Source organism: Mus musculus, chromosome 1 (assembly GCF_000001635.26).
Source record: "Mus musculus strain C57BL/6J chromosome 1, GRCm38.p6 C57BL/6J".
Classification (NCBI taxonomy): domain Eukaryota; kingdom Metazoa; phylum Chordata; class Mammalia; order Rodentia; family Muridae; genus Mus; species Mus musculus.
In genome coordinates, this window is record NC_000067.6 from 46,483,970 (window position 1) to 46,499,982 (window position 16,013).

Sequence of the window (16,013 nt, forward strand, 5' to 3'; positions counted from 1 at the left end):
GTGGAGTGATTGACTGTCCAGTTGTGGCTCAGTCTGAACATCTTGGTAAACTCAATCACCCATAGTATGTTGATGTCAGATTAAGGAAATAAACAAACACATTTCTCCTTAGTGTCATTTAATCAAGAGGGACCCCAGATTTGAATTCTCTACTCTACTCTTCCTTTGTATTTTTTGGGTTTTTTTTTTTCTGTTGTTGTTGCTCTGTCTTTCTGCTATATGAGTATGAACCTGTGCCTGTCTGAATATTATCTTATGATTCTGAGTGTCCCTGTCTCTTTGTCTCTGTGTGTATCCCTGTGAGCTTGTCCCTAATAAAGGGCTCCCTGAATATTGTCTTGTGACTCTCTCTCTTTCTCTCTCTCTCTCTCTCTCTCTCTCTCTCTCTCTCTCTCTCTCTCTCTCTCTCATTGCTGTGTGTCCCAAAAAAAGGGCTTTTTCCCTTCTCTTTTATTAAATAATACAATAACCATCTCATGGGGAAAGAATGAGGGATATTTACAGGAACCTTTGTAAGGCTACTATTTCCTCCTATTTTTATTAAATTATCATCATAATGCATATATAAGCATGTGCATTACTCCCGGGAAGAGTATATAATTTAAGATTACAGCTATGTATTAATTTAGATTGTAAAAGTTATTTACATGAGAAATCTAAGGTTTGTTTTTACATTGTTTACTTAAAAACAGATTAAACAAATAGATTGAGCACACAGTAGGATAGCAGTCAGTACTGGCTAGTTTTGTGTCAACTTGACACAGCTGGAGTTATCACAGAGAAAGGAGCTTCAGTTGAGGAAATGCCTCCATGAGATCCAACTGTAAGGCATTTTCTCAATTAGTGATCAAGGGGGAAAGGCCCCTTGTGGGTGGGACCATCTCAGGGCTGGTAGTCTTGGTTCTATAAGAAAGCAGGCTGAGCAAGCCAGGTGAGGCAATCCAGTAAAGAACATCCCTCCATGGCCTCTGCATCAGCTCCTGCTCCCTGACCTGCTTGAGTTCCAGTGATGAACAGCAGCATGGAAGTGTAAGCCGAATAAACCCTTTCCTCCCCAACTTGTTTCTTGGTCATGATGTTTGTGCAGGAATAGAAACCCTGACTAAGACAAATTGGTACCAGCAGAGTGGGGTATTCCTGTGACAACCTGACCATGTTTTGGGGAGGACTGTGGAAGGGCTTTGGAACTTTGGGCTTGAAGATCCATCCGTTGTTAAGAGCTCTGTCAGATGTTGTGTAGGAGCTTGGAAGATAATGTTGAGAACACTGCAGAAGATGGAGGTCTGGTTTGTGAAATTTCAGAGGGAAAATTAAAGACTCTTTTCAGGGTCATTGCTGTTTTGAATGTGAAGATTCTGTAGTTCTGGTTAGCTGGGGCTGAAGAATCAGCTGTGATTAACAAGATACCAGAACTACCAAAGCAAAAACTTTGCATTACTGGGACTATTGATGCTGGTTAGCTGGAGCTAAGAAATTAGCGGTGATTAAGAAGAGACCAGCATCATTGAGGTGACATCTTCTGGGAAGTGTTTTCTGAAAGCACAAAGAGGCTGTGTTCCAGAGATGGCCAAGGTTGTACTCCTGCTGCAGCAGGACTTGGTAATATGTAAGGGTCACCCAGGTGGTACTGGTTTTGAAGGCATGTAGGGGTCACGCAAAGCAGCTGAGGCTCGGCACTGTGAGAGGCCATGGAAGGCCATTGGTGAAGGTGCAGCCTCAGTTGCAATTGAAGGCCCAGGACTGAAAGGGTCATGCAGTGTTTTGGAGATGCCAGTACCATGAGATGACCACCAAGAGCAGCAGCAGCAGTGGAGTACAGGCATCTGGAGCCTAGAGGATGACGTGTGTGCTACAAAGGGCCTGGCTGGAGAAGTGACCCAAGCCCTTGGAGGAGCCCAGAAGATCGTGAGTTGGATCCCAGACATTGGACAGTTGGAGATTGACTTCTGCTTTTGATTGTGACTGTGCCCTGATATTTTCCCTCTTGAAGGAAGAAACTGTTTTAGTGGAGCCCACAGTTAAGCGACTTTTAATTGTAAAAAGACTTTGAATTTTAAAAGAGATGGATATTTTAAAGAGATTGAAATTTTAAGAATATGTAAAGACTGTGGGACTTTTAAAGTTATTTAGAATGGGGATGAATAAGAATGTAAGGGTTACAATGAGAAGACCAAACCTACGGATAATAGGAATTGATGAGAATGAAGATTTTCAACTTAAAGGGCCAGCTAATATCTTCAACAAAATAATAGAAGAAAACTTCCCAAACATAAAAAAAGAGATGCCCATGATCATACAAGAAGCATACAGAACTCCAAATAGACTGGACCAGAAAAGAAATTCCTCCCGACACATAATAATCAGAACAACAAATGCACTAAATAAAGATAGAATATTAAAAGCAGTAAGGGAGAAAGGTCAAGTAACATATAAAGGAAGGCCTATCAGAATTACACCAGACTTTTCACCAGAGACTATGAAAGCCAGAAGAGCCTGGACAGATGTTATACAGACACTAAGAGAACACAAATGCCAGCCCAGGCTACTATACCCGGCCAAACTCTCAATTACCATAGATGGAGAAACCAAAGTATTCCAGGACAAAACCAAGTTCACACAATATCTTTCCACGAATCCAGCCCTTCAAAGGATAATAACAGAAAAGAAGCAATACAAGGACGGAAATCACGCCCTAGAACAACCAAGAAAGTAATCATTCAACAAACCAAAAAGAAGACAGCCACAAGAACAGAATGCCAACTCTAACAACAAAAATAAAAGGGAGCAACAATTACTTTTCCTTAATATCTCTTAATATCAATGGACTCAATTCCCCAATAAAAAGACATAGACTAACAGACTGGCTACACAAACAGGACCCAACATTCTGCTGCTTACAGGAAACCCATCTCAGGGAAAAAGACAGACACTAACTCAGAGTGAAAGGCTGGAAAACAATTTTCCAAGCAAATGGACTGAAGAAACAAGCTGGAGTAGCCATTTTAATATCGGATAAAATCGACTTCCAACCCAAAGTTATCAAAAAAGACAAGGAGGGACACTTCATACTCATCAAAGGTAAAATCCTCCAAGAGGAACTCTCAATTCTGAATATCTACGCTCCAAATGCAAGGGCAGCCACATTCATTAGAGACACTTTAGTAAAGCTCAAAGCATACATTGCACCTCACACAATAATAGTGGGAGACTTCAACACACCACTTTCTTCAAAGGACAGATCGTGGAAACAGAAACTAAACAGGGACACAGTGAAACTAACAGAAGTTATGAAACAAATGGACCTGACAGATATCTACAGAACATTTTATCCTAAAACAAAAGGATATACCTTCTTCTCAGCACCTCACGGGACCTTCTCCAAAATTGACCATATAATTGGTCATAAACAGGCCTCAATAGATACAAAAATATTGAAATTGTCCCATGTATCCTATCAGACCACCATGGCCTAAGACTGATCTTCAATAACAACATAAATAATGGAAAGCCAACATTCACGTGGAAACTGAATAACACTCTTCTCAATGATACCTTGGTCAAGGAAGGAATAAAGAAAGAAATTAAAGACTTTTTAGAGTTTAATGAAAATGAAGCCACAACGTACCCAAACCTATGGGACACAATGAAAGCATTTCTAAGAGGGAAACTCATAGCGCTGAGTGCCTCCAAGAAGAAACGGGAGACAGCACATACTAGCAGCTTGACAACACATCTAAAAGCCCTAGAAAAAAAGGAAGCAAATTCACCCAAGAGGAGTAGACGGCAGGAAATAATCAAACTCAGGGGTGAAATCCACCAAGTGGAAACAAGAAGAACTATTCAAAGAATTAACCAAACGAGGAGTTGGTTCTTTGAGAAAATCAACAAGATAGATAAACCCTTAGCTAGACTCACTAAAGGGCACAGGGACAAAATCCTAATTAACAAAATCAGAAATGAAAAGGGAGACATAACAACAGATCCTGAAGAAATCCAAAACACCATCAGATCCTTCTACAAAAGGCTATACTCAACAAAACTGGAAAACCTGGACGAAATGGACAAATTTCTGGACAGATACCAGGTACCAAAGTTGAATCAGGATCAAGTTGACCATCTAAACAGTCCCATATCACCTAAAGAAATAGAAGCAGTTATTAAAAGTCTCCCAACCAAAAAAAGCCCAGGACCAGATGGGTTTAGTGCAGAGTTCTATCAGACCTTCAAAGAAGATCTAATTCCAATTCTGCACAAACTATTTCACAAAATAGAAGTAGAAGGTACTCTACCCAACTCATTTTATGAAGCCACTATCACTCTGATACCTAAACCACAGAAAGATCCAACAAAGATAGAGAACTTCAGACCAATTTCTCTTATGAATATCGATGCAAAAATCCTCAATAAAATTCTCGCTAACCGAATCCAAGAACACATTAAAGCAATCATCCATCCTGACCAAGTAGGTTTTATTCCAGGGATGCAGGGATGGTTTAATATACGAAAATCCATCAATGTAATCCATTATATAAACAAACTCAAAGACAAAAACCACATGATCATCTCGTTAGATGCAGAAAAAGCATTTGACAAGATCCAACACCCATTCATGATAAAAGTTTTGGAAAGATCAGGAATTCAAGGCCCATACCTAAACATGATAAAAGCAATCTACAGCAAACCAGTAGCCAACATCAAAGTAAATGGAGAGAAGCTGGAAGCAATCCCACTAAAATCAGGGACTAGACAAGGCTGCCCACTTTCTCCCTACCTTTTCAACATAGTACTTGAAGTATTAGCCAGAGCAATTCGACAACAAAAGGAGATCAAGGGGATACAAATTGGAAAAGAGGAAGTCAAAATATCACTTTTTGCAGATGATATGATAGTATATATAAGTGACCCTAAAAATTCTACCAGAGAACTCCTAAACCTGATAAACAGCTTCGGTGAAGTAGCTGGATATAAAATAAACTCAAACAAGTCAATGGCCTTTCTCTATACAAAGAATAAACAGGCTGAGAAAGAAATTAGGGAAACAACACCCTTCTCAATAGTCACAAATAATATAAAATATCTTGGCGTGACTCTAACTAAGGAGGTGAAAGATCTGTATGATAAAAACTTCAAATCTCTGAAGAAAGAAATTAAAGAAGATCTCAGAAGATGGAAAGATCTCCCATGCTCATGGATTGGCAGGATCAACATTGTAAAAATGGCTATCTTGCCAAAAGCAATCTACAGATTCAATGCAATCCCCATCAAAATTCCAACTCAATTCTTCAACGAATTGGAAGGAGCAATTTGCAAATTTGTCTGGAATAACAAAAAACCTAGGATAGCAAAAAGTCTTCTCAAGGATAAAAGAACTTCTGGCGGAATCACCATGCCAGACCTAAAGCTTTACTACAGAGCAATTGTAATAAAAACTGCATGGTACTGGTATAGAGACAGACAAGTAGACCAATGGAATAGAATTGAAGATCCAGAAATGAACCCACACACCTATGGTCACTTGATCTTCGACAAGGGAGCTAAAACCATCCAGTGGAAGAAAGACAGCATTTTCAACAATTGGTGCTGGCACAACTGGTTGTTATCGTGTAGAAGAATGTGAATCGATCCATACTTATCTCCTTGTACTAAGGTCAAATCTAAGTGGATCAAGGAACTTCACATAAAACCAGAGACACTGAAACTTATAGAGGAGAAAGTGGGGAAAAGCCTTGAAGATATGGGCACAGGGGAAAAATTCTTGAACAGAACAGCAATGGCTTGTGCTGTAAGATCGAGAATCGACAAATGGGACCTAATGAAACTCCAAAGTTTCTGCAAGGCAAAAGACACCGTCAATAAGACAAAAAGACCACCAACAGATTGGGAAAGGATCTTTACCTATCCTAAATCAGATAGGGGACTAATATCCAACATATATAAAGAACTCAAGAAGGTGGACTTCAGAAAATCAAATAACCCCCTTAAAAAATGGGGCTCAGAACTGAACAAAGAATTCTCACCTGAGGAATACCGAATGGCAGAGAAGCACTTGAAAAAATGTTCAACATCCTTAATCATCAGGGAAATGCAAATCAAAACAACCCTGAGATTCCACCTCACACCAGTCAGAATGGCTAAGATCAAAAATTCAGGTGACAGCAGATGCTGGCGAGGATGTGGAGAAAGAGGAACACTCCTCCATTGTTGGTGGGAGTGCAGGCTTGTACAACCACTCTGGAAATCAGTCTGGCGGTTCCTCAGAAAACTGGACATAGTACTACCGGAGGATCCAGCAATACCTCTCCTGGGCATATATCCAGAAGATGCCCCAACAGGTAAGAAGGACACATGCTCCACTATGTTCATAGCAGCCTTATTTATAATAGCCAGAAGCTGGAAAGAACCTAGATGCCCCTCAACAGAGGAATGGATACAGAAAATGTGGTACATCTACACAATGGAGTACTACTCAGCTATTAAAAAGAATGAATTTATGAAATTCCTAGCCAAATGGATGGACCTGGAGGGCATCATCCTGAGTGAGGTAACACATTCACAAAGAAACTCACACAATATGTATTCACTGATAAGTGGATATTAGCCCCAAACCTAGGATACCCAAGATATAAGATATAATTTGCTAAACACATGAAACTCAAGGAGAATGAAGACTGAAGTGTGGACACTATGCCCCTCCTTAGATTTGGGAACAAAACACCCATGGAAGGAGTTACAGAGACGGAGTTTGGAGCTGAGATGAAAGGATGGACCATGTAGAGACTGCCATAGCCAGGGATCCACCCCATAATCAGCATCCAAACGCTGACACCATTGCATACACTAGCAAGATTTTATTGAAAGGACGCAGATGTAGCTGTCTCTTGTGAGACTATGCCGGGGCCCAGCAAACACAGAAGTGGATGCTCACAGTCAGCTAATGGATGGATCATAGGGCTCCCAATGGAGGAGCTAGAGAAAGTAGCCAAGGAGCTAAAGGGATCTGCAACCCTATAGGTGGAACAACATTATGAGCTAACCAGTACCCTGGAGCTCTTGACTCTAGCTGCATATATATCAAAAGATGGCCTAGTCGGCCATCACTGGAAAGAGAGGCCCATTGGACTTGCAAACTTTATATGCCCCAGTACAGGGGAATACCAGGGCCAAAAAGGGGGAGTGGGTGGGCAGGGGAGTGGGGGTGGGTGGATATGGGGGACTTTTGGTATAGCATTGGAAATGTAAATGAGTTAAATACCTAATAAAAAATGGAAAAAAAAAAAAAAAGAATGTAAGGGTTGAGGCTTACTAGTGATGTTTTTGTGTGTCAAGTTGACAAGGCGTCAATTGTACTGGCTAGTTTTGTGTCAACTTGACACAGCTGGAGTTATCACAGAGAAAGGAGCTTCAGTTGAGGAAATGCCTCCATGAGATCCAACTGTAAGGCATTTTCTCAATTAGTGATCAAGGGGGAAAGGCCCCTTGTGGGTGGGACCATCTCAGGGCTGGTAGTCTTGGTTCTATAAGAAAGCAGGCTGAGCAAGCCAGGTGAGGCAATCCAGTAAAGAACATCCCTCCATGGCCTCTGCATCAGCTCCTGCTCCCTGACCTGCTTGAGTTCCAGTCCTGACTTCCTTTGGTGATGAACAGCAGCATGGAAGTGTAAGCCGAATAAACCCTTTCCTCCCCAACTTGTTTCTTGGTCATGATGTTTGTGCAGGAATAGAAACCCTGACTAAGACACAGTCTTAAACTTAAGCGACCTTAAGGTGCATTATTATTTCTGACTGTGAGTTTCATCAAACATTCCATTTCCTTTTGATGTAAGAGTTTTTGTTTCATTTTGTTGTTTTTTTCTTAATCAAACTGTGTTGCCACATGACTGAATCAACCCATTTATTCTTTTATAACTTGGGTTGTCAGCTTGGCATACTCAACCAGAGAAGTGATGCCACCTAACAGGCACTACAGAGCCCTGTCAAGGCCACTGTAGTATGCTCCCATTTGAATAGGTGGTCATAAACTCATTGAGGAACCAGATGAAGGATCACACACTGCCTCATGTTTCTAGCATTTCTCACCTCTAACCATAGACTTTCTTTTCTTTCTTTCTTTCTTTCTTTCTTTCTTTCTTTCTTTCTTTCTTTCTTTCTTTCTTTCTTTCTTTCTTTCTCTCTCTCTCTCTCTCTCTCTCTCTCTCTCTTTCTTTCTTTCTTTCTTTCTTTCTTTTTCTTCCTTTCTTTCTTTCTGTTTAAGGCCAAAGACTACAATAAAATCCAGTACCATAGACTTTATTTATTTATTTATTTATTTATTTATTTATTTATTTCTGTTTAAGGCCAAAGACTACAATAAAATCCAGTACCATAGACTTTATTTATTTATTTATTTATTTATTTATTTATTTATTTATTTCTGTTTAAGGCCAAAGACTACAATAAAATCCAGTACCATAGACTTTATTTATTTATTTATTTATTTATTTATTTATTTATTTATGTTTAAGGCCAAAGACTACAATAAAATCCAGTCATTAAACTGCCTGTCTCATTTCTGTCTCCTGTCCTCATCTTCTTTCTGCTACAGAAATAATACTAACTGCCAGTTAGGGAGCTGGACAATAGAATCTGATTTCTCTTTGTTATGTGGGATCATCATATGTGGCACTTGGGCCACCAATGGGCCTATCTAGGAGACTTGGAAATTATATTAGTGGCTATATTTATGCAACAACCAGATGTAGGGGAAAGAGGAAGTCTTGACTGCCTAAATCAAGTGTTAAATAAAATTGATGATAAAATTATGGCCACAGAGTAGACATATTCAAGTATACAGATGCTTGAAAATACTGTAAATCAAATGTGCATTTGATATACCTGACCATGGAGTATCATAGCTTAGTGATACAGTGTGCTACAGATTCATTCATGGGTAACTTGCCAGCTGCAGAGTGGGCTACCCCACAGTGCACTGCCTACCATCTTCAAAGTCAGCTCAGGATAAAATCAAATTCCAAAGATGTTGCTTTTCTAGAATCATAGAGCCAGAAATCTCAGAAGTCCAAATATGGTTCGGATATACCACAGAGGATATCTTACATATTTGAAAACATGTAAATATATTTGAAAATATGTTTTCAAATAATAATGGTTGTCTGTGTGTGTGCACATGTGTGCATGCATGATTTGTAAATGATTTGGCTTTAACTGTCAATTTGACAATTTAGAATCACCAGGAGGAGAGTTCTAATAAAAAACTATATCAGATAGCTGTCTCTTGTGAGACTATGCCGGGGCCTAGCAAACACAGAAGTGGATGCTCACAGTCAGCTATTGGATGGATCACAGGGCCCCCAATGGAAGAGCTAGAGAAAGTACCCAAGGAGCTAAAGGGATCTGCAACCCTATAGGTGGAACAACAATATGAACTAACCAGTACCCTGGAGCTCATGTCTCTAGCTGCATATGTATCAAAAGATGGCCTAGTCAGCCATCAGTGGAAAGAGAGGCCCATTGGTCATGCAAACTTTATATGCCTCAGTACAGGGGAATTCCAGTGCCAAAAAGTGGGAGTGGGTGGGTAGGGGAGTTGGGGGGAGGGAATGGGGGATTTTTGGGATAGCATTGGTAATGTAAATGAGGAAATACCTAATAAAAATATTTAAAAAGAAAAAAAAAGAACTATATCAGGTTGTATTATAAGCATAACAGTGGAGGATTGTCTTGGTTGTTCATGTATAGAAGAAAACTTAGCTCATTGTTGGTGACACCATTATCTACATTGGGCTCTGAACTACTCAGCATGCATATATTAGCTCTTTGCTCTTGACTGTATATTATGCAATAGCTGTTCTGAGCTTTTTCCTTTGTGACTTTCCTTCTACAATGGGATAAAATTTGGATTTTTAAATTTAAAACTTCTCTTTCCGTTACATTGTCTTTTTTCAGAGTATTATATCAAAGCAACTGAAGTGAAGCTGTAGCCTCCATTTAGAAAAGCTAGCTTGCCATTGTTTGCAGTTTATCATTGTACATTATTTACACATTCAAAAGTATTTAGAGACAAGAATGCCTTGTTTTTAAATATGTAAGACAAACTTCATGATTATTGTCAAGATTAAGTTAACCTAACCATAGAATATATATTGTAGAATATAATTACATATTTTTCAATTTCTACTACTTTTTTTCATTCATTAATTTATTAACTTTACATCCTGATCATAGCCCCACCCCCATGTCCTCCCCTGAGGCACATCTCTGCAAGGCTAGGTGCATTCTCTCCCACTGAAATCAGACAAAGCAGACCAGTTAGGGGAATGGGACCCATAGGCAGGCAACAGATTCCGAGACAGCCCCTGCTACAGTTGTTGAAGACCTACTTGAAGACCAAGCTGCATATCTGTTACGTATGTGTAGGTACATATTTTGTAATTTCTAAGAGATTATATTAGAACAAAAATGATTATTACTCAAAATATATCCTTATTATAAAAAATACTTTTTGTAGGGCTTAGGGCAAGACACAGGACCGTGGGTGATGTAGGCAAGTGCTCTACTACTGAGTCGAATGCCCAAACCAATCTCGCTTTTGATTTTTAGGGAAGATAATTCAGTTTTTCTTTTTTCTGTTTCAGAATAGAAGTCTTGCCAAAGCCATGGAGGAGGTCTTTCCTATCTGCATGCAGTTACATTAGGGATCACTTGAATGCAATGAACCCTATGATGCTGGCTGTGCTGGATCTGTGGCATAGCACTTTTAAGTGAGTATTTCTGGGCTTTTTGAAACTAAGCTTAGGTTTATTTATTTAATGTCTGTGAGTGCTTTGCCTACAGGTATGTGTGTATACTATATGTGTAGTATATGTGTGTATACTGTATGCTGGGTGCCTGGGGAGGTCGTTGGATTTCCCCAGGTCTGGAGTTAGGGTTGATTGTAAACCTGCAGTGTTGGTTCTAGGAGATGACCTGGGTTTGTGTAATAATAGGTGATTTTAACCACTAAGCCATCATCTATGCACTCTTACCAATTTTTCTTAAAAAAATACATTTTTAGTCATATCTGGTTGATTTCTTTTATTATTTTAATTGTAAATTAAAAATATACTACAAATATGAAAATGTGGTTTTAATAAATAATATGTAACATATAGAATAATAAGTTAACACTGTCTTTTACATCTATCTCATCGTGCATGTCTTCTCTGTCTAATCACCATGGGTGGTTTAAGGATACTCTCACCTAAGGGACTTAGTGTCCATTCCTTGTTTTCAGTGACCCATAACATTAGCTGCTGCAGTGCTCGAAACAGTTCACAAATGTGATAAACATTGCCCAAGTTAATAGCCTGCACTGAAGTCCCCTGACAGCTGATGGAGAGCATAGCCAGACTCCCAGGAGTTTCTAGTGGGGCCTGAGCAGCTGTGGACAGGAAGGGCTTAGCAGAGGTGGATATAAAGGTTTCTTGGTGCACCTGGAACAACAAGCTTTGCCCCTTCAGGAGAAGAGGACCTGCAATGCAGCCTGGGGACCCTAGCTTAACATGCTTTCTCTCAGAGGCCTGTTACAAACTCACAGAAGTACTCCTCTCCAGAAATATGCTGGCAAGGAGACATGATTTTTTTAATTAGGTATTTTCCTCATTTACATTTCCAATGCTATCCCAAAAGTCCCCCATTCCCTCCCCCCAACTCCTCTACCCATCCACTCCCACTTTTTGGCCCTGGCGTTCCCCTGTACTGGGGAATATAAACTTTGCATGTCCAATGGGCCTCTCTTACAGTGATATCCTACTAGGCCATCTTTTGATACATATGCAGCTAGAGTCAAGAGCTCTGGGGTACTGGATAGTTCATAATGTTGTTCTATCTATAGGGTTGCAGATCCCTTTAGCTCCTTCGGTACTTTCTTTAACTTCTCCATTGGGGGCCCTGTGATCCAACCAATAGCTGACTGTGAGAATCCACATATGTGTTTGCTAGGCGCCGGCATAGTCTCACAAGAGACAACTATATCAGGGTCCTTTCAGCAAAATCTTGCTAGTGTATGCAATGGTGTCAGGGTTTGGAAGCTGATTATGGGTTGGAACCCTGAATATGGCAGTCTCTAGATGGTCCATCCTTTTGTCTCAGCTCCAAACTTTGTCTCTGTAACTCCTTCCATGGGTGTTTTGTTTCCAATTCTAAGAAGGGGCAAAGTGTCCACACTTTGGTCTTCGTTCTTCTTCAGTTTCATGTGTTTTGCAAATTGTAACATATATCTTGGGTATTCTAAGTTTCTGGGCTAATATCCACTTATCAGTGAGTACATGTCATTTGAGTTCTTTTGTGATTGGGTTACCTCACTCAGGATGATGCCCTCCAGGTCCATCCATTTGCCTAGGAATTTCATAAATTCATTCTTTTTAATAGCTGAGTAGTAATCCATTGTGTAGATGTACCACATTTTCTGTATCCATTTCTCTGTTGAGGGACATCTGTGTTCTTTCCAGCTTCTGGCTATTATAAATAAGGCTGCTATGAACATAGTGGAGCATGTGTCTTTCTTACTGGTTGGGACATCTTCTGGATATATGCCCAGAAGAGGTATTGCAGGATCCTCCTGCAGTACAATGTCCAATTTTCTGAGGAACCACCAGACTGATTTCCAGAGTGGTTGTACAAGCTTGCAATCCCACCAACAATGGAGAAGTGTTCCTCTTTCTCCACATCCTCGCCAGCATCTGCTGTAACCTGAATTTTTGATCTTAGCCATTCTGACTGGTGTGAGATGAAATCTCAGAGTTGTTTTGATTTGCATTCCCTGATGATTAAGGATGCTAAACATTTTTTTCAGGTGTTTCTCAGCCATTCAGTATTCCTCATTTGAGAATTCTTTGTTCAGCTCTGAGCCCCATTATTTAATGGGGTTATTTGATTTTCTGGAGTCCACCTTCTTGAGTTCCTTATATATATTAGATATTAGTCCCCTATCTGATTTAGGATAGGTAAAGATCCTTTCCCAATCTGTTGGTGGCCTTTTTGTCTTATTGACAGTGTCTTTTGCCTTACAGAAACTTTGCAGTTTCATGAGTTCCCATTTGTTAATTCTCGATCTTACAGCACAAGCCATTGCTGTTCTATTTAGGAATTTTTCCCCTGTGCCAATATCTTCGAGGCTTTTCCCCACTTTCTCCTCTATAAGTTTCAGTGTCTCTGGTTTTATGTGGTGCTCCTTGATCCACTTAATTTGGCCTTAGTACAAGGAGATAGGAATGGATCAATTCACATTCTTCTACATGATAACCACCAGCTATACCAGCACCATTTGTTGAAAATGCTTTTTTACACTGGATGGTTTTAGCACGCTTGTTGAAGATCAAGTGACCATAGGTGTGTGGTTTCATTTCTGGGTCTTCAATTCTATTCCATTGTCTGTGGCTATACCAGTGCCATGCAGTTTTTATCACAATTGCTCTATAGTAAAGCTTTAGGTCAGGCATGGTGAATCCACCAGAGGTTCTTTTATCCTTGCTAAGATTTTTTGCTATCCTAGGTTTTTTATTATTCCAGATGAATTTGCAGATTGCTCTTTCTAATTCGTTGAAGAATTGAGTTGGAATTTTGATGGGGATTGCATTGAATTTGTAGATTGCTTTTGGCAAGATAGCCATTTTTACAATGATGATTCTGCCAGTCCATGAGCATGGAAGATCTTTCCATCTTCTGAGATCTTCTTTAATTTCTTTCTTTAGAGACTTGAAGTTCTTATCATACATATCTTTCACTTCCTTAGTTAGAGTCATGCCAAGGAATTTTATAATATTTGTGACTATTGAGAAGGGTGTTGTTTCCCTAATTTCTTTCTCAGCCTGTTTATCCTTTGTGTACAGAAAGGCCATTGACTTGTTTGAGTTAATTTTATATCCAGCTACTTCACTGAAGCTGTTTATCAGGTTTAGGAGTACTCTGGTGAAATTTTTAGGGTCACTTATATATTTTATCATATCATCTGCAAAAAGTGATATTTTGACTTCTTCTTTTCCAATTTGTATCCCCTTGATCTCCCTTTGTTTTCAAATTGCTCTGGCAAGGACTTCAAGTACAATGTTGAATAGGTAAGAAGAAAGTGGGCAGCCTTGTCTAGTCCCTGATTTTAGTGGGATTGCTTCCAGCTTCTCACCATTTACTTTGATGTGGGCTACTGGTTTTTTGTAGATTGCGTTTATCATGTTTAGGTATGGGCCTTGAATTCCTGATCTTTCCAAGACTTTTATCATGAATGGGTGTTGGATTTTGTCAAATGCTTTCTCCCCATGTAACGAGATGATCATGTGATTTTTGTCTTTGAATTTGTTTATATAATGGATTATGTTGATGGATTCCCTTATGTAAAACCATCCCTGCATCCCTGGAATAAAACCTACTCGGTCAGGATGGATGATTGCTCTAATGTGTTCTTGGATTCAGTTAGTGAGAATTTTATTTTGTATATTTGCATCAACATTCATAAGGGAAATTGGTCTGAAGTTCTCTATCTTTTTTGGATCTTTTTGTGGTTTAGGTATCAGAGAAATTGTGGCTTCATAGATTGAATTGGGTAGAGTACCGTGTGTTTCTATTTTGGGGAATAGTTTGTGCAGAACTGGAATTAGATCTTTTTTGAAGGTCTGATAGAAATCTGCACTAAACCCATCTGGTCCTGGCCTTTTTTTTTTTTTTTTTTTTTTTTTTTTTTTTTTGGTTGGGAGACTATTAATGACTGCTTCTATTTCTTTAGGGGATATAGGACTGTTTAGATCTTTAACTTGATCCTGATTTAACTTTGGTACCTGGTATCTGTCTAGAAATTTGTCCATTTCATCCAGGTTTTCCAGTTTTGTTGAGTATAGGCTTTTGTAGAAGGATCTGATGGTGTTGTGGATTTCTACAGGATCCGTTGGTATAACTCCCTTTTTATTTTTGGTTTTGGTGATTTGGATGCTGTCCCTGTGCCCTTTAGTGAGTCTGGCTAAGGGTGTATCTATCTTGTTGATTTTTTCAAAGAACCAGCTCCTCGATTGGTTGGTTCTTTGAATAGTTCTTCTTCTTTCCTCTTGGTTGATTTCACCCCTAAGTTTGATTATTTCCTGCTGTCTACTCCTCTTGGGTGAATTTGCATCCTTTTTTCTAGAGCTTTTAGGTGTTTTGTCAACCTGCTAGGGTGTTCTCTCTCTTGTTTCTTTTTGGAGGTACTCAGAGCTATGAATTTCCCTCTTAGAAATGCATTCACTGTGCCCCATATGTTTGGGTATGTTGTGGCTTCATTTTCATTAAACTCTAAAAAGTCTTTAATTTCTTTCTTTATTCCTTTTTTGGCCAAGGTAACATTGAGAAGATACATGAATGTTGGCTTTCCATTATTTATGTTGTTATTTAAGATCAATCTTAATCTATGGTTGTCTGATAGGATGCACGGGACAATTTCAATATTTTTGTATCTGTTGACTTGTGTTTTGTGACCAATTACGTGGTCAATTTTGGAGAATATACCATGAGGTGCTGAGAAAAAGTTATATCCTTTTGTTTTAGGATAAAATGTTCTGTAGATATCTGTTAAGTCCATTTGTTTCATAACTTCTGTTAGTTTCACTGTGTCCCTGTTTAGTTTCTATTTCCATGATCTGTCCATTGATGAAAGTGGTGTGTTGAAGTCTCCCATTATTAATTTGTGATGTGCAATATGTGCTTTGAGATTTGCTAAAGTTTCTTTAATTAATGTGGCTACCCTTGCATTTGGAGCATAGATATTTAAAATTGATAGTTCCTCTTGGAAGATTTTATCTTTGATGAGTATGATGTGTCCCTCTTTGTCTTTTTTGATAACTTTGGATTAGAAGTCGATTTTATTCGACATTAGAATGGCTACTCCAGCTTGTTTCTTCAGACCATTTGCTTGGAAAATTGTTTTCCAGGCTTTCACTCTGAGGTAGTATCTGATTTTTCCCTGAGATGGGTTACCTGTAAGCAGCAGAATGTTGGGTCCTATTTTGTAGCAAGTCT

General features: G+C 39.2%; 1 protein-coding gene across 2 annotated transcripts in view; it reads left to right on the forward strand.

Annotated features, from left to right (window-relative positions):
* The window catches only part of Dnah7c (dynein, axonemal, heavy chain 7C), a 382,050-nt gene that overhangs the window by 58,542 nt on the left and 307,495 nt on the right, over window positions 1-16,013 (forward strand). For both annotated transcript variants that reach the window (XM_011238631.3, NM_001310335.1), the window contains exon 9: window positions 10,631-10,756. In XM_011238631.3, the coding sequence (XP_011236933.1) occupies window positions 10,631-10,756 (126 nt within the window). The remainder of the gene's footprint in view (window positions 1-10,630; window positions 10,757-16,013) is intronic.